Below are 24207 nucleotides of genomic sequence, written 5' to 3' on the forward strand. Positions count from 1 at the left end.
GTAAACCAGGCCAATTGAAAAGAAAGTTCCCCTTTGCTTCTGTTAAAAGAGTGAAAAAGAATCGAATCTTAACAGAATTTGAAAGGAAAGAGCTGTGCAATACATAATTAAGGAGATAAAACTAAGATCCAAGTGCCTTACCATAAGCTAAGCACTTTTACCTATGGACTTTTGTATAAGCCCCACAATAACCCCATGAGGTAATAAGGTAGATTTATTTTCTCCACTTAAGACAACAAGCCGAGGCCAAAAGAGATCAAGTAGCTAGCCTCAAGCAGGATACCAGGCAGCAGAGTGAGAGACTTTGAACACATGCCAATTGGACCCCAAGTCTATATACTTTTAAAAAAACTTGATGAAAATCATGACATACTTCAAACATACAGAAACGCCCAGCAAATACTATTTTTAAAAAATCCATTTACTCACCATCTAGACTTTATGAAAAAAAAATTATTTGGTCAAATTTGCTTCAGACTTTTAAAAAGTAATATTAAAGTAATACAGTGTGACATTTACAGTTGAAGGCCCACCTATACCCTCCAGATCATGGTTTCCACCTTCCCTTCCTTCCTATAGGAACCACTATCCTGACTTTGTCATGCAACCTCCATGAAATGTTTTTATACTTTTATTACTTGTGCATCTACCTTTAAATATTACACAGTGTTATTCCACTTTACATAACTGGTGCTAGACATACAGTTCCACTCCTTGTTTCTTGTTCAACATTATGCCTTTCATATTTATCCATGCTGGTGATAACATACACAGGCATCTACTGAAAAGCAGAGCTGCTAGGATGCAGTGTATCCACATTATCAACCTTATTATTTATCGCCAAATTCTCTCTCAAAAGGCTGTGCGTGCCATTCCTGCCAACAATGACAGCTGAGACACTTCACGTTTTGCCTGATGATATAAAATGGTTATCTAATTTGCATTCTTCTGATTACAAGTGAATCTGAAAAATCTTTTCACTTTTATGAGCCATGTAGGTTTCCTCTATTGAAAATTACATGTTTGTGTTTGATGCCTTTTGTTACACAGAAGTTTAATATATTTTTGAAATTTTATTAAAATACTTTTAAACTGCTTTATTAAGTGATAACTGATATACAAAGAACTGCACATATTTAATGTGTACAAATTGGTAAGTTGGGACATATGCAAACATTTGTGTTATCATCACCATAAACAAAGTAATGGACATATCCAACACCTACTCCTTGTGTCCCTTTCTTTCTCTTTTTTTGGTGGTGGTAAGAACACTTAACATGAGATCTACACTCTTAAATTCTGAAGTACATAATACCATAATGTTAACTGCAGGCACAAGAAGTTTCATATTTTAACAGTCTAATGTATTAATCTTTTCCTTTATGGTTTGTACTTTTTGTGTCTTAAGAGTCCATATTGGTTTTTTTCCCCCTGAAAAAAATATTCTGGAATTTTTTTGAAAGAAAAAATAAATTATACACAAAGAACCATAAAATGAAAGGTTGAAAAAACCCCTCAAAATTATGTTTAATTCTCTTATTTTATATATAAGAATGGTGATAGAATGTAAGCTCCATGAAGGCAAGGGTTTGGTATGTCTTGTTCTTCTTTCAAACCCCAAAACTGACTACAGTGCCTGGTACACAGCTGAGGTCACATATATAAATATATATTTGAATGAGGATTAAACAGAGGCAAAGATAAAGAGTGACTGTTGGCTTTACGTAAGACTCAAATGTAATGCTAGAGACTATATTCAAGATTATGTCTGAGATGAGATGGTCAACAAAAGGTAGTTAAAAGTATGGTAAGAACTTGGTAAGCAGTGAATATAAAACGTTGATTCCGCACCCCCCAGATCTAAATTGTATTTCACAATTATAGTAACTTGGAAACAAACTGATAAGCTCTTGTCATTTAAAGCTTGTGCACTGGTATACAGGCAGGTATTAAATCTAATAACATAATTTAAAGTTCAGGGCTCCAGTTTTTGGAAGGTGGAAATGGATGGAGGACATTCCCTCCTGTGAGAGCACCAGAATCACAACTAACTGCTGAACGATCATCGACAGGGAGACACTGGAACTCACCAAAAAAGACACCCCACATCCAAAGACAAAGGAGACGCCGCAATGAGATGGTAGGAGGGGCGCAATCACAGTAAAATCAAATCCCATAACTGCTGGGTGGGTGACTCACAAACTGGAGAACACTTATACCACAGAAGTCCACCCACTGGAGTGAAGGTTCTGAGCCCCACGTCAGGCTTCCCAACCTGGGGGTCTGGCAACGGCAGGGGCAATTCCCAGAGAATCAGACTTTGAAGGCTAGCGGGATTTGACTGCAGGACTTTGACAGGACTGGGGGTAACAGAGACTCCACTCTTGGAGGGCACACACAAAGGAGTGTGCACAGCAGGACCCAGGGGAAGGAGCAGTGATGCCACGGGAGACTGAACCAGACGTACCTGCTAGTGTTGGAGGGTCTCCTGCAGAGGCTGGGGGTGGCTGTGGCTCACCGTGGGGACAAGGACACTGGCAGCAGAAGTTCTGGGAGGTACTCCTTGGCGTGAGCCCTCCCAGAGTCCACCATTAGTCCCACCAAAGAGTGGGTAGGCTCCAGTGCTGGGTCACCTCAAGCCAAACAACCCACAGGGAGGGAACCCAGCCCCACCCATCAGCAGACAAGTGGATTAAAGTTTTACTGAGCTCTGCCCACCAGAACAACAGCCACCTCTACCCACCACCAGTCCGTCCCATCAGGAAGCTTAAGCCTCTTAGATAGCCTCATCCACCAGAGGGCAGACAGCAGAAGCAAGAAGAAGTACAATTCTGCAGCCTGTGGAAGGAAAACCACATTCACAGAAAGATAGACAAAATGAAAAGGCAGAGGACGTGGTACCAGATGAAGGAACAAGATAAAACCCCAGAAAAACAACTAAATGAAGTGGACATAGGCAACCTTCCAGAAAAAGAATTCAGAATAATGATAGTGAAGATGATCCTGGACCTCGGAAAAAGAATGGAGGCAAAGATTGAGAAGATGCAAGAAATGTTTAACACAGACCTAGAAGCATTAAAGAACAAACAAACAGAGATGAACAATACAATAACCGAAATGAAAAATACAACGGAAGGAATCAATAACAGAATAACTGAGGCAGAAGAAAGGATAAGTGACCTGGAACCCAGAATGGTAGAATTCACTGCTGTAGAACAGAATAAAGAAAAAAGAATGAAAAGAAATGAAGACAGCCTAAGAGACCTCTAGGACAACATTAAATGCACCAACAATTGCATTAGGGGTTCCAGAAGAAGAGAGAGAGAAAGGATCCGAGATGAAGAGATTATTTGAAGAGATTATAGTCAAAAACGTCCCTAGGGCTTCCCTGGTGGCGCAGTGGTTGAGAGTCTGCCTGCCGATGCAGGGGACACGGATTCGTGCCCCGGTCCGGGAAGATCCCACATGCCGTGGAGCGGCTGGGCCCGTGAGCCATGGCCGCTGAGCCTGCGTGTCCGGAGCCTGTTGCTCCGCAACAGGAGAGGCCACAGCAGTCAGAGGCCCGCGCACCGCAAACAAAACAAAACAAAAAAACAAAACAAACAAAAAACACGTCCCTAACATGGGAAAGGAAACAGCCACCCAAGTCCAGGAAGCACAGAGTCCCAGGCAGGATAAACTCAAGGAGGAACATGCCAAGACACATAGTAATCAAATTGACAAAAATTAAAGAAAAATTATTGAAAGCAACAAGGGAAAAATGACAAATAACATACAAGGGAACACCCATAAGGTTAACAGCTGATTTCTCAGCAGATACTCTACAAGCCAGAAGAGAGTGGCCCGATATATTTCAAGTGATGAAAGAGAAGAACCTACAACCAAGATTACTCTACCCGGCAAGGATCTCATTCAGATTCAATGGAGAAATCAAAAGCTTTACAGACAAGGAAAAGCTAAAAGAATTCAACATCACCAAACCAGCTCTACAACAAATGCTAAAGGAATTTCTCTAAGTGGGAAACACAAGAGAAGAAAAGGACCTACAAAAACAAACCCATAACAATTAAGAAAATGGTAACAGGAACATACATATCAATAATTACCTTAAACTTGAATGGATTACATGCTCCAACCAAAAGACACAGGCTCGCTGAATGGATACAAAAACAAGACCCATATATATGCTGTCTACAAGAGACCCACTTCAGACCTAGGGACACATACAGACTGAAAGTGAGGGGATGGAAAAAAGATATTCCATGCAAATGGAAATCAAAAGATGGAGTAGCAATACTCATGTCAGATAAAATAGACTTTAAAATAAAGAATGTTACAAAAGAAAAGGACACTACATACTGATCAAGGGATCAATCCAAGAAGAAGATGTATCAATTATAAATATATATGCACCCAACATAGGAGCACCTCAATACATAAGGCAAATGCTAACAGCTATAAAAGAGGAAACTGACAGTAACACAATAATATTGGGGGACTTTAACACCTCAATTACACCAATGGACAGGCCATCCAGACAGAAAATTAATAAGGAAACACAAGCTTTAAATGACACAACAAACCAGATATCGATTTAATTGATATTTATGGGACAATCCATCCAAAAACGGCAGATTACACTTTCTTCTCAATGCACATGGAACAATATCCAGGATAGATCACATCTTGGGTCACAACTCAAGCCTCAGTAAATTTAAGAAAACTGAAATCATATCAAACATCTTTTACGACCACAACCCTATGATATTAGAAATAAATTACAAGGAAAAAAAACATAAAAAACACAAACTTATGGAGGCTAAACAATACATTACTAAATAACCAAGAGATCACTAAAGAAATCAAAGAGGAAATAAAAAAATACCTAGAGACAAATTACAGCAAAAACACGACAATCCAAAACCTATGGGATGCCAGGAAAAGCAGTTCTAAGAGGGAAGCTTACAGCAATACAATAAGCCTACCTCAAGAAACAAGAAAAATCTCAAATAAACAATCTAACCTTACACCTAAAGGAACTAGAGAAAGAAGAACAAACAAAACCCAAAGTTAGCAGAAGGAAAGAAATCATAAAGATCACAGCAGAAATAAATGAAATAGAAACAAAGAAAACAGTACCAAAGATCAATAGAAACTAAAAGCTGGTTCTTTGAGAAGATAAACAAAATTGACAAACTTTTAGCCAGACTCATCAAGCAAAAGAGGGAGAGGACTCAAATCAATAAAATTAGAAATGAAGAAGGAGAAGTTACAGCAGACACTGCAGAAATATAAAGCATCATAAGAGACTACTACAAGTAACTCTATGGACAACCTGGAAGAAATGGACAAATCCTTAGAAAGGTATCACCTTCCAAGACTGAACGAGGAAGAAATAGAAAATATGAACACACCAATCACAAGTAATGAAATTGAAACTGTGTTTAAAAATCTTGCAACAGGGCTTCCCTGGTGGCGCAGTGGTTGAGAGTCCGCCTGCCAATGCAGGGGACACGGGTTTGTGCCCCGGTCTGGGAAGATCCCACATGCCGTGGAGCAGCTGGGCCCGTGAGCCATGGCCACTGAGCCTGCGCGTCCGGAGCCTGTGCTCCGCAACGGGAGAGGCCACAACAGTGAGAGGTCCGCATACCACAAAAAAAAAAAAAAAATTCCAACAAACAAAAATCCAGGACCGGATGGCTTCACAGGTGAATTCTATCAAACATTTAGAGAATAGCTAATACGCATCCTTCTCAAACTCTTCCCAAAAACTGCAGAGGAAGGAACACTCCCAAACTCATTCTATGAGGCCACCATCACCCTGATACTGAAACCAAAGATACTAAAAAAAAAGAAAATTACAGACCAATATCACTCATGAATATAGATGCAAAAATCCTCAACAAAATACTAGCAAACAGAATCCAACAACACATTAAAAGGATCATACACCATGATCAAGTGGGATTTATCCCAGGGATGCAGGATTCTTCAATGTATGGAAAACAATCAATGTGATATACCATATTAACAAATTAAAGAATAAAAACCATATGCTCATCTCAATAGATGCAGAAAAAGCGTTTGACAAAATTCAACACTCATTTATGATAAAAAGTCTCCAGAAAGTGGGCACAGAAGGAACCTACCCCAACATAATAAAAGCCATATATGACAAACCCACAGCAAACATCATTCTCAATGGTGAAAATCTGAAAGCATTTCCTCTAAGATCAGGAACAAGACAAGGATGTCCACTCTCGCCACTATTATTCATCACAGTATTGGAAGTCCCAGCCACAGCAATCAGGGAAGAAAAAGAAATAAAAGGAAATTGGAAAAGAAAAAGTAAAACTGTCCCTGGTGCCAATGACATGATACTATACGTAGAAAATCCTAAAGACCCTACCAGAAAACTACTAGAACTAATCAATGAATTTGGTAAGGTTGCAGGATACAAAATTAATGCACAGAAACCTCCTGCATTCCTACACACTAACAATGAAAGATCAGAGAGAAATTAAGGAAACAATCCCATTTACCATCCCACAAAAAGAATAAAATGCCTAGGAATAAACCTACCTAAGGAGGTAAAAGACCTGTACTCAGAAAACTGTAAGACACTGATGAAAGAAATCAAAGATGACACAAACAGATGGAGAGATATACCATGTTCTTGGATTGGAAGAAGCAATATCATGAAAATGACTATATTACCCAAAGCAATCTACAGATTCAATGCAATCCCTATCAAATTACCAATGGCATTTTTCACAGAACTAGAACAAAAAATTTCACAATTTGTACGTAAACACAAAAGACCCTGAATAGCCAAATCAATCTTGAGAAAGAAAAATGGAGCTGGAGGAATCAGGCTCCCTGACTTCATACTACAAAGCTACAGTAGTCAAGACAATATGGTACTGGCACAAAAACAGACACATAGATCAATGGAACAGGATAGAAATCCCAGAGATAAACCCACACACTAATCTATGACAATGGACAAGACAGTCCCTTCAGTAAGTGGTGCTTGGAAAACTGGACAGCTACATGTAAAAGAATGAAATTAGAACACTCCCTAACACCATACACAAAAATAAACTCAAAATGGATTAGACACCTAAATGTAAGACTGGACACTATAAAACTCATAGAGGAAAATGTAGGAAGAACACTCTTTGACATGAATCACAGCAAGATCTTTTCTGATCCACCTCCTAATGGAAATAAAAACAAAAATACACAAATGGGACCTAATGAAACTTACAAGCTTTTGCAAAGCAAAGGAAACTACAAACAAGACAAAAAGACAACCCTCAGAATGGGAGAAAATATTTGCAAACAAATCAGTGGACAAAGGATTAATCTCCAAAATACATAAACAGCTCATGCAGCTCAATATTAAAAAAAACAACCCAATCCAAAAATGGGCAGAAGACCTAAATAGACATTTCTCCAAAGAAGACATACAGATGGCCAAGAAGCACGTGAAAAGCTGCTCAACATCACTAATTATTAGGGAAATGCAAATCAAAACTACAATGAGGTATCACCTCACACCAGTTAGAAAGAGCATCATCAGAAAATCTACAAACAACAAATGCTGGAGAGGGTGTGGAGAAAAGGGAACCCTCTTGCACTGTTGGTGGGAATGTAAATTGATACAGCCACTATGGAGAACAGTATGGAGGTTCCTTAAAAAACTAAAAATAGAATTACCATATGATCCAGCAATCCCACTACTGGGCATATACCCAGAGAAAACCATAATTTAAAAAGACACATGCACCCCAATATTCACTGCAGCACTATTTACAATAGCCAGGTCATGGAAGAAATCTAAATGCCCATCGACAGATGAATGGATAAAGATGTGGTACATATATACAATGGAGTATTACTCAGCCATAAAAAGGAATGAAATTGGGTCATTTGTAGAGATGTGGATGGATCTAGAGACTGTCATACAGAGTGAAGTAAGTCAGAAAGAGAAAAACAAGTATCGTATGTTAATGCATATATGTGGAACCTAGAAAAATGGTACAGATGAACCGGTTTGCAGGGCAGAAACAGACACACAGATATAGAGAACAAACATATGGACAAGGACACCAAGGGGGGAAAGTGGCGGGGAAGGGTGGTGGTGGCGGGATGAATTGGGAGATTGGGATTGACATGTATACACTAATATGTATAAAATAGATAGTTAATAAGAACCTGCTGTATAAAACATAAGTAAAATTCAAAAATTAAAAAAAAAAAGAATTTGTGCAGTGGAAACATAAAATAACAGCATATATGATCTGACTTAACCAGTTAAAATAAGTGCAATACTGATTACATTTACTTAAAAAGTAAACTAAATCAGTCAAAAATGAAAGCCAAATTAAGAAACCACAAAGGAGTAGGATAAGTACTTACTTCCTATTCTGTTGCTGTCTCTGATGCAAGAGTCGACGGTGCTGTGGATGAAGGTGGGTTGTGTCTGGTCTAAACATTGGGGCCTGTGATCTAAACAAAAAGGGAAAAGATGTGCAATTCTGTCATCCTGATGACTTGAAGTTTTTAACAATGTGGTCAGTACAGGATAACTTCATACAGGTTCACCCAAGGGAATGCTAAAGTCTATTCTAAGATCTTTCAGAAGGAAGACGCCACTGTATTTTTGCGTCTTCCACAAAAGCCAATTCTCAACTCCTAAGAGGACAATCATAAAATTAGAATGAATCAGCAGTAAAGCAGTTTAACTCTCTTTCTTTTTGCTCCTGTTAAAGAGAAGTCTCTAATAGATTTAGTGTACTTAGTTTCAAGTATTTGGGAATGACACTGAAACATATATGTGTGATAGTTAATTTTATATGTCAGCTTGGCTAAGCTGGCCAGTTGTTTGGACAATCACTCAACTAGATGTTGCTGTGAAGGTATTTTGTAGATGCGACTAACATTTACAATTAGTTGACCTTAAGAAAAAAAGAGATGACCCTCGATAATGTGGTTGGGGGCTTGCCCAATCAGTTGAAAGGAAAACATGTTTCCCAGGGAAGGAATTTTGCCTCAAGACTAGAACACGGAAGTCTTGACTGAATTTCCAGCCTGCCCACCTGCCCTATAAATTCAGACTCAAGGTTGCAACCTCAACTCCTACCAAAATGTCCAGACTGCTGGCCTGCCCTATGAATTTTGGACTTGCCAGCCCCACAATCATGCAAGCCAATTCCTTTCAGTAAATTTCTTCTTTACTTATTTATCTATATCCTACTGGTTCTGCTGCTCTGGAGAATCCTAACTGATACAATACAATATGTAATAAAACACAATTTCACTGAAGCAGGAACTTAAACCCCTCCTGTTATAAAACCACAGTGGAAGCAAGCAACTAGCTAGCACTGAGATTAGCTGACAACTCAACATCTATATCTCTGTTCCCTTTTTTTTTTTTCTTTTTGGCTGAGCCGTGCAGCTTGCAGAATCTTAGTTCCCCAACCAGGCACTGAACCCAGGTCATGGCAGTGAAAGCACCGAATCCTAACCATTGGACCGCAAGGGAACTTCCTCTCTGTTCCTTAGTATATGATAATTCTTGTTAAATGACAAACACTTCGTGCATACGTAAGTCTGTGTGTGTTTGTGAAATAAGTGAGACATAAGAAACTTCAGGAGAAATAAAAAAGGTGATTAGTAATGTGCAAATGTACACAGGAAGCATGTGACTGGAGGGAAATGTGATTCATAAGAAAGCCTGGAGACGGTCAAACATTTCTGTGTTTGGCAACTTGAGGATCAAATAACATCTCAAAATATATCACTTGCAAATATCAACAGACTTCTATGTTACAGCACTAAACGTCAATGATCAGGAGGCTTAGATGACAATGGATAAATGGAGGCATCTGTTTTGTGTACCTTAGGTTTTGCAGGTGAGGCCCTGGGCCAGGAGGGTGCTGCTGAGGAGGAGGCGGTGTAGCAGGGGCTGGAGCACTAAAGAAGGCACGGAAGCCTGGTGCTGGGGGAAGCATCTGCCCAACTCGCCCTTGCAGCAACTTGGGATTCATGGCAGCAAGTGGACTACCAACAAATCCAGGGACCCGTGCAAACTGGCTGGGAGACATCCGTCCAGGCTGTAGCTACAAGAGGCACAAGATCTCAGATTCAGTTGATCAGCAAGTCCCCTTACTTTTATCCACAGAAAAGTGAATACTGCTTCCATCAGTAACTTTGTCTGAGAAAGTAAAGGAAACAATAAGAGGCGGCAGTGACTGATTAACAGCAAAAAAGGGGGATATCAGCTAGTGAACCTTTGGAAAGTGAGAAAGCTCTTTAAGGGCTGAGCTAACCCTAGGCTTACCTGTGCTCCTCCAAGAAGCTGGGCTCTCTGGAGGGGGCTGAGAACAGGAGGAACACTAGGAGGGAAAGGGTGACCCAGTAGGGAAGAGTTCTAAAAAAAAAAAAAAAAAAATTATATTTATACCATGAAAACAGGTAAATAACAGGGGAACTCAATAGAAATACAGAATTAACTTAGATAGAAAAACTCTCAAATTGTAGAGCTGAGCTGTCCACTGAAGGAATATGAAAGAGTAATGCTGGAAGTTAGAAAGCACTGTGATCATGTAACGTGAAAGAGAAAGAAGTAGAATGAGGGACTATAATAGCAAGAAACCTGATCACGTCAAGTTTAGATTTTTAAGATAAGAAAAGAGTTGAGGTAAGAAATAGCTGAACGTGATGAACTATGTCTTCTGACCCGGGGACTATAAGATCCAGAAATTCAAGTATGGAGATTATAAAAAACATGTAAGATTTAGGAGATGTCTATATACTAGGCAGTGATCAAAAAATATTTTCATTAGATTGTAAAGTGACATACCGGGACACTGCAGAGCTGGTTTGGAGACATCCTCTCACCGTAGGGAGCAGGATAGCGTGGTGGCATTGGGGGTCGAACATGGACAGGCTTCGGACACAGAACCTATCAGGACAAACATATGTACAACTACACTCAGTGAAGTCAGTTTTTCCTCTACCTATTCTTCCTCCCCTCGAGTACCGGCAGAGACACAGAACTCAATGCAAAGCCCTACTTCTAAGCAAATTGCTATGGCTTTGGTCCACATACAGAACCTTTGGTCACTTCCTCTCACAAATATCAAGCAATGTGCCACTTTTAACTGAGGAAGATTTAGCTAATTCTCCAGTTATCCCCACCCTTCCATGCTATCTGAGGGAGGTACCAGCAGATATTCTGACTTGCAAATTCTCTCCAAGAGGATATATTTTGGTAGCAGTGAGGGAGATGGAATGATAAGAAAGCTGGAGGATTAACTAAGTCCTATTCTGAAGTCCCTATGATATGGCCGCCATGCTCAGCTCTTTCGTGTACGTTGTGACTCCACCATTTCATAGGATATTGAGCCTAACTAGGCCATACCAATACCACCCTCCCCCCATACCTTCCAAATTGGCCTTCCTTTTCAGCTGCTGGTTTCAGGTGGAGGAAAGTCTATGGAACAGGACTGCACAGGCTCTAGGGAAAGCAGGGATATCTTAAAGGTAAAAAGGGATGTGGACAATGCTGTGTGTTCCCACTCCCCCCAGCTTTCAGTTACCTCTCTGCCAATGTTTTGGGCAGCCAGCAAAACACTTTAAAAAGGACATTTACACTAAATGTGGTTCACTACCCTTTTCCTCCCCCAATTAAAAGGCAGCAGCAACAGTAGTAGCACCAGCAATGGGCATTGGGGAATGTGTCTCTTATTTGTACTAACTTTTCCTCTAATTGGCTACTTTTCTTTCTAATCTAATGCCTACCCCAAACTTCCACCCTCCTCCCAGCATCACCAATTTCCCAAATAATTTTGCCCAGATTCCCAATATCCTGGGCTGAGTGCCTGTTAATGAGAGGTACCTGTTGGTTGAAGCTGGGTACAGCCATCTGCTTAGGTGGGGTGCCTATGGGGACAGCTCTAACAGGAGGACTCCCAATGATAGGTGAAGTTGACCGCCTCGGTAATGCACGCTCAGAAACGTCCCGATCATCTTCTGGGCCCTGTGGGGGCCTCTGAGGCAAGGCATATTCTAACACAGACACTGTAGGCATTTCCTAATTGAGGAAGTAGTGTTTAAAAAATTAGCTACCTTGAAATGTTTTAATAACCTTTACAGATGCCAGATATCTTGAGAAATTATTTTAAAATTTTTTGTTTAGTTTTATCTCACATCCAGTAAAAATGTGTACCCTCTTTAGTGTATAGCATTAAATTTTGATAAATGCAGAGAGTCCTGGATCTAACACCAAAATCAAGACACGTAAGTTTTATTACACCCCAAACTTCCTTTGTAGTCAACCTCTCCTACCACCCCCAACCACTGGCAAACACTGATCTGTTCTCTGTCCCTATAGTTTTGCCTAAAAATGACTTTAAGTAATTCAAATCATAAGCTGTCAAATTTGAGTCCCAATGGCCCCTTTCAACCATTTCAAAGAAAGCACAGTCAAGTGAGCATTACCACAGAGTCTGGGGGAGGGCACAGTCAACAGGTCCAGCTATGGGTGCTGGGCGACATAATCAACGTTAAGACCGGCAAAGGATATGCATCCATACATTGTTCCAGTAAGGAAAGGACAACAACAGGAGCCAGCTTTGGGGTATTAGGATTTTTATACAACGAGAAAACGTTTAATACCTGAGCAAGCAGTGGTCCTCGGATTCGCCTCAGAACTTCAGATCCATCCCAGATGCTGGAATTGAGACTTCCTGGCCGGGGCTAACAAAAAAGGAAAACACACACACAAAGTCTAGAAGAGGGTGGGCTCGCTGGGCAACTTACCAGCGTTCGGTGAGCAAAGCTCCCAAAGAGCCTCAACTGCTTGAGAACAGAAACCACAGTGTTCTAGAATCGACCTTATTTCCCGACTTCATCTCTAGAATTGCTATCATCAGGAATTATACTACCAAATTTCTATAGCACATGTAATTCTCTCAGTATAGTAGGTGGAATAAAATAGCCAAGCCCAATACTTTGCTTTAATTACCAGTCTGCTATAGCTCTCAGATCACAGTAACTTACTTGCAACACTGGCCTGGTCTGTACTGCCCTCATGATAGCTGGATCTTCTAGTTCATTTTCAATCACCATCTTACTGAGCCTTTCTGCCAGATTCTCCTCATGATCACCCAACAAGTCCATCTCATCCCTTTCTCCATTGCCTGTTTGTTCATTAACCGCCACAGGCAGCTTTTCTTCCAATTCAGCCAGGCGCTCATGTGCTTCCTGCCAATCATCATCTATAAGGAAATCATAAAAAAGAAACAGAGTTCATATTGGAATAAAAAAGTTTTATAAAATTCTTCTGTTATCCATCTAGAGTCATGAAATAAGGTTTAAACTAAGGGCCACATTTAAAGTGGGCTTTGCACTATTGAGAACAACTAACATCCTACCAGGAATAAACTCAGACTTTTGGAGTAATAGCTTAATACATTAGCAACGATGTGCAAACTATATTCTGAAACCAATTTCTAAGTTGGTGATATAGTACAACCTGTTGGTTTGAGATTCTGTGATATTTCAGGCAAAAGCTCGCGCTAGCGTACAACTTTCTCTTAGGTAAGTGGCATCTTCTTTACAAGCTTTTAAATCCATTTGTGTCATTCAATTAGTATTTTTTGAGCATCTCTTATGTGACAGACATTGTTTTAGGTGCATGGGGTACACTGGTGTACAAAACAGACAAGGATCCCTGCCCGCCTGTGGCTTTTTAAGCAGGGAAGAGACAGGTAATAGATAATGAACATAACGAATAAGTAAATTAGATACTATATTAGAAGATGATATGCTACAGGAATACGGTGGAAGAGAAGCAAATTGAAACCTTTAAATAGGATGGTCAGAGGTATGTCTCATTGAGAAGGTGACATTTGAGCAAAGTATCAAGAATAAGCTAGCCATGTGGATATCTAGGAGAAGAGTGTCGCAGGCAGAGGGACAGTCAGTAAAAAGGCCTTAAGATGAGAGACTGACGATTTTGAGAAGCAGCAAGGACTGTGCTTGGATTGGAATGAACAGGGGTGAAGAGGAGAAGAAAAATGAGGTCAAAGTGGGAGAGCTCCTACAGGGCCTTTAGAGCCACTCTGAAATGGGGGCCACTGGAGGTTTGGATGTGGCTTGACTTTTTGAAAGAATCACTCTGCCTGCTGTGTTGAAAACAGATTTGCAGAGAAGGGGGCAACACTATTGGAAGCACGGAGGCCTGTTAGGAGGCTACTACAAGTATGCCACAGGAAAGGTGAGGGTGACTTGGACCAGCGTCGGTCCTCTTCTGCTTTAACTGTCTATTTCTACATACTACTATATGATCTGTAGCACTGGCACTAGGTTATTTTGTTGTTTTTTGTTTTTTATGCTGACACAGCATTGTTTTTGGGTCTAGCTATAGCACAGATGAAAATCTTCAGAACCTTCTATCGGCTTCTCTAGAACCAGACCTTACTTCCGTCACTTCTCTCATTCCAGTTCTCCTCGACCTCATCGCTCATCATGCCCTTCTGACTCCATCATAAAAGCTCTACTACTTTGCTCCTTTCAGCATTCAAATTCAGATACCTTTCCCTCCTCACTGAAGCTTTCCCTAAATAATCTTTTCATTTTAATTCTACCTTCACCTCATCTGAACATGCACTACTTTCTAACCCACCAAAACCCCATGTATCCTTTTGTAAATGTTATATATTTTTATTCTTATTTTAGTTTTGTTTTGTATGTCCTGCAAAATTCAAAACAGAGAGATAACAGGTAATTACTAACATAAAAACACAGAATTCTGAAAAAGTGTCCTTAATGACAATCCTCTCCATATTTTTCTATATACCTCATTTAAAGAAAGGAGAAGGAAGAAGTGGGAGCACCACGACAAGAAAAAAAGAAAAAAAAAAGTGCCTGATATATACTAAGGGTGTAATTAATGGTAGCCACTTAAAAAAAGATTTAGACTTTCTGAAGGGCTCATATGCAACTTGTTAAAATACATGTTTGTTAAAAAAATTTAAACATTACACAAATATGTAACTTAGAAAGTGAAAGTTCCCCATAATTCTTCAGGTATGTTAAATTTTTTAAAGTGGGAACACATAACTACTGATAATATCATCTCATTCTTTTTCATACCTATATAAGATTCTACTCTACTAATAAAGTAATTTAACTTATCCCTTACTGATGGAAATTTGGATTATTTGCAATTTTTAATTTATTTATTGAAGTATAGTTGACATACAACATTACATTAGTTTCAGATGTATAACAAATTTAAGTAGCCTAAGTCCCTTTCAGGGTCAGATTATAAACATTTAAAATTGCTACTTTTATTATATAAAAATGTATCATATAACACTAGTGATCCAAAAAAACAAGGTAAGGGATTTCCCTGGCGGTCCAGTGGTTAAGACTCCATGCTCCCTATGCAGGGGGCACGGGTTCAGTCCCTGGTCAGGGAACTAAGATCCCGCATGCCGCGGCCAAAAAACAAAAAAAACGAGGTAAGTGGGACTCCCAAATTTATAATTTGTATGATCAGAACCACTGTCTAGTCTTTGAGCACTGTGGTAGATGTGAATGTACTACTTGTGGTAAAGGGAAAAATCTACTTTAGATGAAAATTACAGCACTAATTTAAATTATCAGCTATTTAAAAAATATGCTTAAAGAACAGTGTAATTAAAAATCAATTGTGATATTAATATTTGTAACATCTTTGCTAAGGAAGAGTAAGCTAAGCATCTTTTGAAGGACTAACTGCTTTTTGCAATTTTACTGACTCAACAATGCTGGAAAAAAAAAAAGGGAGTCTATAATCCTGAATTAAGGGATTTTTTTAAACATTTATTTCCCAAATTTAAGAAACGGATTTGTTAAGATTGATTCTAATGCAAAAGAGCTCTAATTTGCATTGATTTCATTCACTTCTCATAATCCTATTTACTAACTTTACTAGGTCCCACCAAAGATGATAATCTATTTGTCCTTAATAATTAATTTAAAAAATGCTGGTTAAGTAGCCATATTCTGTGAGAAAGGCTCTGTTGTGAATTGTTACTTTTTCAAACATGTAAGCAAAGAAACCTATGCCACAGAACACCATCATGTTCATTTTAGATATTTCTTGCTCTTGCGAAAAATCACCTGAAACAGTAATGTCAGAGATCACACGTCCTTAGTATAAAAGGATACCTCACTCTGTATCTTTTTCAAATGACCTAAAAACATACTTAGATATGCCAATGCTTGACCTCAACCCACACTGGTCAAAATGATAAAGGGCAGGGGAAAAAAATAACAGAGAAATGAAGGGAAAGAGATAATTGTTTTCCTTCAACTAATTAACCTATACCCTGAGGTGGGTTACTGAATTCCTGGCTGCTTTTATAAATGTATGCTTGCTGTGGTAATTCCCCTCAAGTCTGTCTCAGAGATATTTGCTTCTGAATAAAAACAAAATGAACAGGAAGTAGAGGTGATTTAATTTTAGAGCAATCTCAGTCCCTAAAGATTTTAGCAGCTATCAATAAAAAGGAAGTAGAAAGAATGGGGAGCCCTTCCATGTGGAGGCAGGAGATTCCCAAAGATCCCCCAGAGACTGTTAAAACATAACTGGTAGCTTACATTGACTGTATTTATAGTTACTTAACATCTCTGGCATTTTCCTTCTTCATTTGTTAACATGAGGATAATAATAGTACCTACCTTGCAAGGCTGCTACGAGGATTAACAATATACATGAAACACTCAGAATGGTCTCTAGCACATAATAAGCACCTTGTAAGTGTAAGCTTTTATTTTTAGAGAACAAGTTGAGATTACCGTGGCCCATTTACTGCTCAAAGATAATGCAAACATTTTTCCATGCAGAAGACAGTGACTAGTTTCTTAAGGAAAGGTGACATCAGAGCATCTGTAGCCAGTGACTTAAAATAACTACGGTACTAACAGGTATTACTCAAGATACTCACTCCTTGAGTTAAAAACCAACAAACCAAAATGTATGTCACAGGTCTGACATTTTATCTCCTGGTTTAAATTCTCTACACCAGCTGTATATCCACCTTTAGAAGTATATTAAATAAGTCACAGGTTGACTTAGAAAGCAATTTTCTTTTTATAAACCCGTATAGTATTTATATCAAGATGAGGAACTAAGGTTTTAACTTCACAATTCAAGTATATTATACTCTCAATGGAAAGGGCTCACACTGGGAAATCTTTTCTCCATTATGAACTTTGTTGACCAAGAAGTCCTTAATCATCCTTGTGCCTCAGGGTACAAAATAGGCTAACCATATGCTACTTCACTGCATTTACTTTTTTTTTTTTTGCGCAGTTACAAGGGCCTCTCACTGTTGTGGCCTCTCCCGCTGCGGAGCACAGGCTCCGGATGCGCAGGCTCAGCGGCCATGGCTCGTGGGCCCAGCCACTCCGTGGCATATGGGATCTTCCCAGACCGGGGCACGAACCTGCGTCCCCTGCATCGGCAGGCAGACTCTCAACCACTGCGCCACCAGGGAAGCCCAACTGCCTTTACTTTTTATCACCTGTTCTTTTACTGTGTAACCCTAGGGGCTTTTTCATCACATAAAATGCAGTTCTGCACACTCTAAAATTCTTTTAAGGCAATACTTTCCTCATCTTGTGAGGAACATAGGAACTCAGAAAAAAAGACTGTCTAGCACTCTGGAAGTCAATGAGAAGGCCAAACTATTCCTCTTCTGTCCAGGTTACAAACTGAGGACATTTACCATGCTGGCTAACCTCAGCATACTTCATTTTAATAAATTTCATTTTAGCACAGATGAATTTGCTAAAAAATGGTAACATTCAGTACAATATTTTAAGAGAAAAAGAGCTCCAGAAACAAGCACAGACTGTTTATAGCTTCTATTGTATTCTATAGGTTTTTACTAAAGTTTCAAATATAATTTGCAATTCACATCAATTCCCTGCTTTTGTCATTCTATTCTATGTCCCTTTCCCTGTGATCTCCATGGATAGAGAACAGCATCTGAGATCATGTCATCCTCTTGGACAATCTCATCCCCTAAACTATGGCTGTAATCCAAAAGGTCTTCGGTTCCCTTCTGCAATAAGCCTAGCTTCTACCTTAAATGCTTCTCTTGCTGCTTCCAACAGCAGCAGTTTTAGCTCTTCAAGGAATTCTGTAAACCCTGATTGAAAATAGTATGCTCTTTCATTTTTGCCGGTTCATTCAACTCAGTCTAAGCTTAAATAAACTTAAGCTGTTTAGGTCAGTGCAAAACCAGTAACCAGTACAACTATTTTATTGTATTTTTGGCTGCATTGGGTCTTTGTTGCTGCACGTGGGCTTCCTCTAGTTGCGGCGAGCAGGGGTTACTCTTTGTTGCGGTGTGCGGGCTTCTCACTGTGGTGGCTTCTCTTGCTGCGGAGCACGGGCTCTAGGTGGGCGAGCTTCAGTAGTTGTGGCGTGCAGGCTCAGTAGTTGTGGCGCACTGGCTTAGCTGCTCAACAGCATGTGGGATCTTCCCCCACCTGGGATTGATCCCATGTCCCCTGCATTGGCAGGTGGATTCTTAACCCCTGCGCCACCAGGGAAGTCCTAATACAACATTTTTAAGACCTCTTATTTGTTTTTGATATTGAACATTTTAGGGTTACCCACTACTGATAAATTTCCTCTTCTTATTACTTAACTTGAATATTTGAAATCCCACATATTCACACATCCCAACATAAATGTGGTCATTGCTGCTTTTCAACACCAACAGTCAAAGCAAAGAGAGTTCCATGGACTCTTACCTATTCATCTTTTTTTTTTTCCAAATGTGTTCATCAAATCTTATTGAAATGGAATGGACAAAATTAAAGCTACAAGATAATATTTTAAAACAATTACAGAAATTATTTTAAAACAATACTAAAACAAAACCCCACAATACTGACAGAATTGTGGTTAAAATGTTACCTCTATAAAATGTTTTGGGTTTTTTTTTAACATCTTTATTGGAGTATAATTGCTTTACAATGATATGTTAGTTTCTGCTGTATAACAAAGTAAATCAGCTATACATAAACATATATCCCCATATCTCCTCCCTCTTGCGTGTCTCTCCCACCCTCCATATCCCAGCCCTCTAGGTGGATACAAAGCACCAAGCTGATCTCCCTGTGCTATGTGGCTGCTTCCCACTAGCCATCGGTTTTACATTTGGTAGGGTATATATGTCCATGCCACTCTCTCACTTCATCCCAACTTCCCCTTCCCCGTGTCAAGTCCATTCTCTACGTCTCCGTTTTCATTCCTGTCCTGCCCCTAGGTGCTTTAGAACCATTATTTTTTTAGATTCCATATATATGTGTTAGCATATGGTATTTGTTTTTTGTTTTTCTCTTTCTGACTTACTTCACTCTGTATGAGTCTCTAGGTCCATCCACCTCACTACAAATAACTCAATTTCATTTCTTTTTATGGCTGAGTAATATTCCATTGTATATCTGCACCACATCTTCTTTATCCATTCATCCATTGATGGACACTTAGGTTGCTTCCATGTCCTGGCTATTATAAATAGTGCTGCAATGAACACTGTGGTACTGCCTATTTTTGAATTATGGTTTTCTCAGAGTATATGCCCAGTAGTGGGATTGCTGGGTCATATGGTAGTTCTATTTTCAGATTTTTAAGGAACCCCCCATACTACTCTCCATAGTGGCTACATCAATTTACATTCCCACCAGCAGTACAAGAGGGTTCCCTTTTCTCCACACCCTCTCCAGCATTTATTTGTAGATTTTTTGATGATGGCCATTCTGACCAGTGTGAGGTGATACCTCATTGTGGTTTTGATTTGTATTTCTCTAATGATTAGTGGTGTTGAGCATCCTTTCATGTGTTTCTTGGCCACCTGTATATCTTCTTTGGAGAAATGTCTATTAAGGTCTTCTGCCCATTTTTGGATTGCGTTGTTTGTTTTTTTGATATTGAGCTGCATGAGCTGCTTGTATATTTTGGAGATTAATCCTTTGTCAGTTCCTTCATTTGCAAATATTTTCTCCCATTCTGAGGGTTGTCTTTTCATCTTGTTTATGGTTTCCTTTGCTGTGGAAAACTTTTAAGTTTCATTAGGTCCCATTTGTTTATTTTTATTTCCATTTCTCTAGTAGATGGGTCAAAAAGGATCTTGCTGTGATGTATGTCATAGAGTGTTCTGCCTATGCTTCCTCTAAGGGTTTTATAGTTTCTGGCCTTACCTATTCTTTTTTTTTTGGCTGCACGGGTTATGCGGGATCTTAGTTCCCCGACCAGGGATGAACCCAGGCCCTTGGCAGTGAGAGCGAAGAGTCCTAACCACTGGACCACCAGGGACTTCCCTTACCTATTCATCTTTCCAAAGTACAGTTTAATTTTAACTTATTAGTATACTTGTTCCAGGATCTCTAACTCTCAAACTTTATTATGTAAGCTTGCTCCCTAAACCTTTCATCTCAGTAATTATAACTGTGGCCTCTAGTTTAGCTTGGCTCTTTAATTTTTTAACCACTTCCAACACCAGGAATATTTATCTATACCCAAGGATGAGAAAATTTCATCTGTGCACAACACTTTTCTAACTTATGAAGACTTTCTATCACCAAAATTCTTGGAATAAAAAACTTTATTTATTGAATATACTATAGGGCAATAGCAGGGTCATGCAATACATTATTGATCAACTGAATTTTAAAACATATACATCTGAATCTGAGTTTTCTCCTAATCCACTAGTTTTCCTTAAGTTCCATGTTCCACAAATAAAAATTTCCTTCTTCTAGGATTATTTAAACCTTTGTAAAATGTCCACTTCTCTAATCATTTGAATTCCTTATAGTGTCAACTTAGAGCCATAGATCATAAAGCTGGAAGGGACAGGGCTTAGAAAACACTTGATTTTATAAGTGAGGCAAAAAGAAGCCCAGAGGAGGAGGGTAGATGCTTGGAGTGAAGAACAGAACAGTTTGCCAACTTTGTGAATGAGGTTACGCCTACTTAGACAAAAGTACTTATAAAAGAGAGCATCTGAAAACAGCAAGAGACCAAGATGACATTATAAAAGAAAGACCTCACTTACCAACTGCACCTGACCCAAATGTATCATCATTGAATTGATCAATCTCTTCATCTTCCTCTCCCAGGCCCTGAAATGCATCTTCATCTTCATCCAGAGGACAATCCTCCAAAGACTAAAAAAAGAGAAAAAAGAGATCAGCTATTCATGAAGTTCACAACCTCGCTCTAAAAAAATGTTTTTATCTTCCCGATCAACACAATAGCTTCATCATGACTTTTTGTGCACGTGGCATTTTTTCTATCCCCCAATTTCCCTGACACGGGAAGACTTCAGTACCTTTTCCTTCGGCTTCTCGTTCCTATTCCTTATTTAACCTCTTTCCCCAAACTTCCATTTCTCTATTTATCAAGAATCTAATAACAGCATTTCCTCATGCAACCAAGAAATGAGGCCTGCCAACTTCCTTTACATCACTGGTTACAATAATAATGACAAGTGAAAATGAACACTTTATTATTTTGCTTGAGTTCTACCTATATTTTTCAACGAAATTCTCATCTTCCCCATATTCATGTCACCTTTTCAACTATTTTATTATTCCCTTTTAAAGCTTTCTCTTCATTTTCCTTTTCCCCTTCTGTTTTCCTACAGATCCAAACTCTGGTGATAAAGGAGAAAGCTAAGTGTTCAATCACAATTAAGTGAACTCTTGAAAAGCTGTGATGTGACAGGTTTAAGTTGTGTCTCTACTCTTACAAGTGATACCAACTTGGGCAAGTCACATCCTTTCTGATTAATTCATTCAATACCCCCTGAGCATCTATTTTGTCTCAGGCTGTGTTAGCCTCTAAGCCACAATCTCTTAAGTGGTAATGCAGGGACAATACCACCTACCTCAGAAAGCTGTTGTGAGGATCGAATGAGGCAAAGATTTAGGCAAACATTGGGTATTGTTAAACAACGCTAGATATCACCAGTTTAACCACTTAGGTGTGTTCTATCTTAAACGTACCCTCCCACCCCCATTTCAGTTTTCAACTGATTTATTTTCCAAGTTTTCTTTTCTTTTGGGAACTTTGCCTACTGCATCTCATCATCTCTCTCCATGTTTACATAAAGGCAGTTTGATCTTGGACCATTCCTATCAAATACCAAGTATACGTGTCCCCAGTTTTCAAAGACTCAGGATCGGAATTCCACACGCTCTCTGCAGTCACATTTCGGATACACCCTGACTGGCTACCTCTTAGCCAGGATGTTCCCAAATGAAAGGTTAGGTCAAACGGCCATCCTACCCATCTTAAGTCTCCCAAACTTACACAAAGCAAGCATGCAACTGCTTCCCCATCACAGGCAACTTCCAGAAGCACTCCCAAATCACAAAGATCTACTTAACCAAATCACTGCTTTTTACACTGGAAAGACTCTTAGGGGTCATCTAAACCAACCCTTTGGTTCTACAAATCCAGAAACCCTGTCCAATGTTTAGGAGTCGCTAAAGGTCATACAGCGAACCAGTGACACTGTCAGGACTCTCGACTGTTGCTACATACCCGGACCGTCACCAAACCCACGTCCCCCTCCACTCGCCCAGAAGGAACTTCTGCTGGACACGCCCCTTCCCAACTCGGAGTCCTCTTTAGTAAACGGTCTTTGGCCCCAGTCAAAGGGCGAGTCCAGGCCCCCGGGACCTGACGGTCGCCGGTTTGTAAGGGGGTGTGTATAAGTAATTGGAGGGGAGATGGTTCCGGGTCCAGGGCGGGAAACGCGTCTCTGGGCTTTCTCGGGTAAAGCTTCCTCAAGAAACACCGAGGGTGGGTGCAACGCTCTCTACTCCTCACTCCTCCGGGTGTGCGGGGTGGTCCGGTTAAGGCACGTAAGGGGCCCTCCCCACCCCAAAACATAGGTCAGCTCTCCTCAGTGGCAACTGATAGGACAGTCCCGCCCCCCGAAGCCAGCTCACAGCCCTCGGATTAAACCCGCGACCCCAGACCCAACGCACTCCGTTTGGTCCCGCGGGTCCCGCCGCCCGCCCCCTCCCCCCAGGAGCGCTGGACAGACGCGCGGAGGGCGAGGGAGAAAGAGGGGCGCGTGCGGGAGGGAGGGAGGGAGGGGTCACTTCCGGTCGAAACAACTCACCTCGTAGCGGAACATTCTTGGGGGGGGGGGAGGGAGCGGGGAGGGGAATAGGGGAGGGAGGGAAGAAGCGCTGACTCTGCGGGCTCCTCCGCGCGCGGGTCCTCCACCGGCTCGCGACCCCTGGCCGCCGCCGTACGCCGGAGCGTGCGTGGGAACGTGCGCAGGCGCGCCTCGGGGAGGGCGGCCGCCCCGTTCGGCGCCCGGCGGCGGCGGCTGCGCGGGGACAGATTTGGCGTCCCGCTTCCTAGTCTCAGCGGCGGGAAGGAGGTCCCATGGCGAGACACTGCGCACGCGCCGCCCGTCGGGGGCTTCCTCGCGATCTGGACTTGTAGCTCCGCCCCTGGCTCCTGTGTGTCCGCCCGGCGCTCAGGTTCGAGTCACGAGTTTTCCGTCACCGACGGGGCGGAGAAAAGCCTTGTGATTGTCACAGGGTAAGGCTTTGAAGAGTCCCAGGATTAGCCTGGACTGGGAGAAATGGAGATTCCTAGACTGTTTTGCCAGCGTCCAACACGGTCTTCGCGGGTTTTGCTTGGCACTCCTCACGACATACGATAATGCGCCGAGTGGAGGGGAAAAAATAAAAGTTCAGGTCATTGAAATGGGCAATATTCGTCGCCACTTTCAGCGGCACGTCACCCGCTGAGTCGACAGCGGGTCAGGGCTGTGATTTGTGTGTCTCAAAGTGATGAGGGCGATTTAAAAAAAAAAAAAGCCGAATGCATGTTCCGGGAGGTCCCACCAGGGAGGTATTTTTAGGTCCCAGGCGCTCCAGGCAGGTGAAGTGGGAGAGCCAAGAAGGGCAGCACAGCCGTGGGCAGCAAGGTCATCGAGGCTGAGTGCGCCGCTGGGTGACACCACCTGCTTAGAGGATCAAGCCCAGAAAAACGTTTGTCCTGGGTGTAAGCCTCGGCAGCCTGCCTCCAGAAGTCTGTTTGGGGGGTATACCTCCGCTAGCACCTTGCATGCCCTTTCGGCCCTGGAGAACTCTTTC

General features: G+C 40.9%; 1 protein-coding gene across 1 annotated transcript in view; it reads right to left on the reverse strand.

The window, feature by feature from the left end:
* The window catches only part of PATL1 (PAT1 homolog 1, processing body mRNA decay factor), a 35435-nt gene extending 12151 nt beyond the window's left edge, over nucleotides 1–23284 (reverse strand). Inside the window, exons 1-9 of the mRNA XM_065881874.1 lie at nucleotides 23217–23284; nucleotides 21138–21249; nucleotides 13072–13289; nucleotides 12688–12768; nucleotides 11909–12103; nucleotides 10871–10972; nucleotides 10349–10438; nucleotides 9907–10127; nucleotides 8425–8514 (exon numbers count right to left, since the gene is read on the reverse strand). Coding sequence (XP_065737946.1) covers nucleotides 8425–8514; nucleotides 9907–10127; nucleotides 10349–10438; nucleotides 10871–10972; nucleotides 11909–12103; nucleotides 12688–12768; nucleotides 13072–13289; nucleotides 21138–21249; nucleotides 23217–23231 — 1124 coding nt within the window. The 5' untranslated portion in view covers nucleotides 23232–23284. The remainder of the gene's footprint in view (nucleotides 1–8424; nucleotides 8515–9906; nucleotides 10128–10348; nucleotides 10439–10870; nucleotides 10973–11908; nucleotides 12104–12687; nucleotides 12769–13071; nucleotides 13290–21137; nucleotides 21250–23216) is intronic.
* Between the last annotated feature and the right edge of the window lie 923 nt (nucleotides 23285–24207).

The sequence above is a fragment of the Phocoena phocoena genome, chromosome 8 (genome assembly GCF_963924675.1).
Source record: "Phocoena phocoena chromosome 8, mPhoPho1.1, whole genome shotgun sequence".
NCBI classification, from domain to species: Eukaryota; Metazoa; Chordata; class Mammalia; order Artiodactyla; family Phocoenidae; genus Phocoena; species Phocoena phocoena.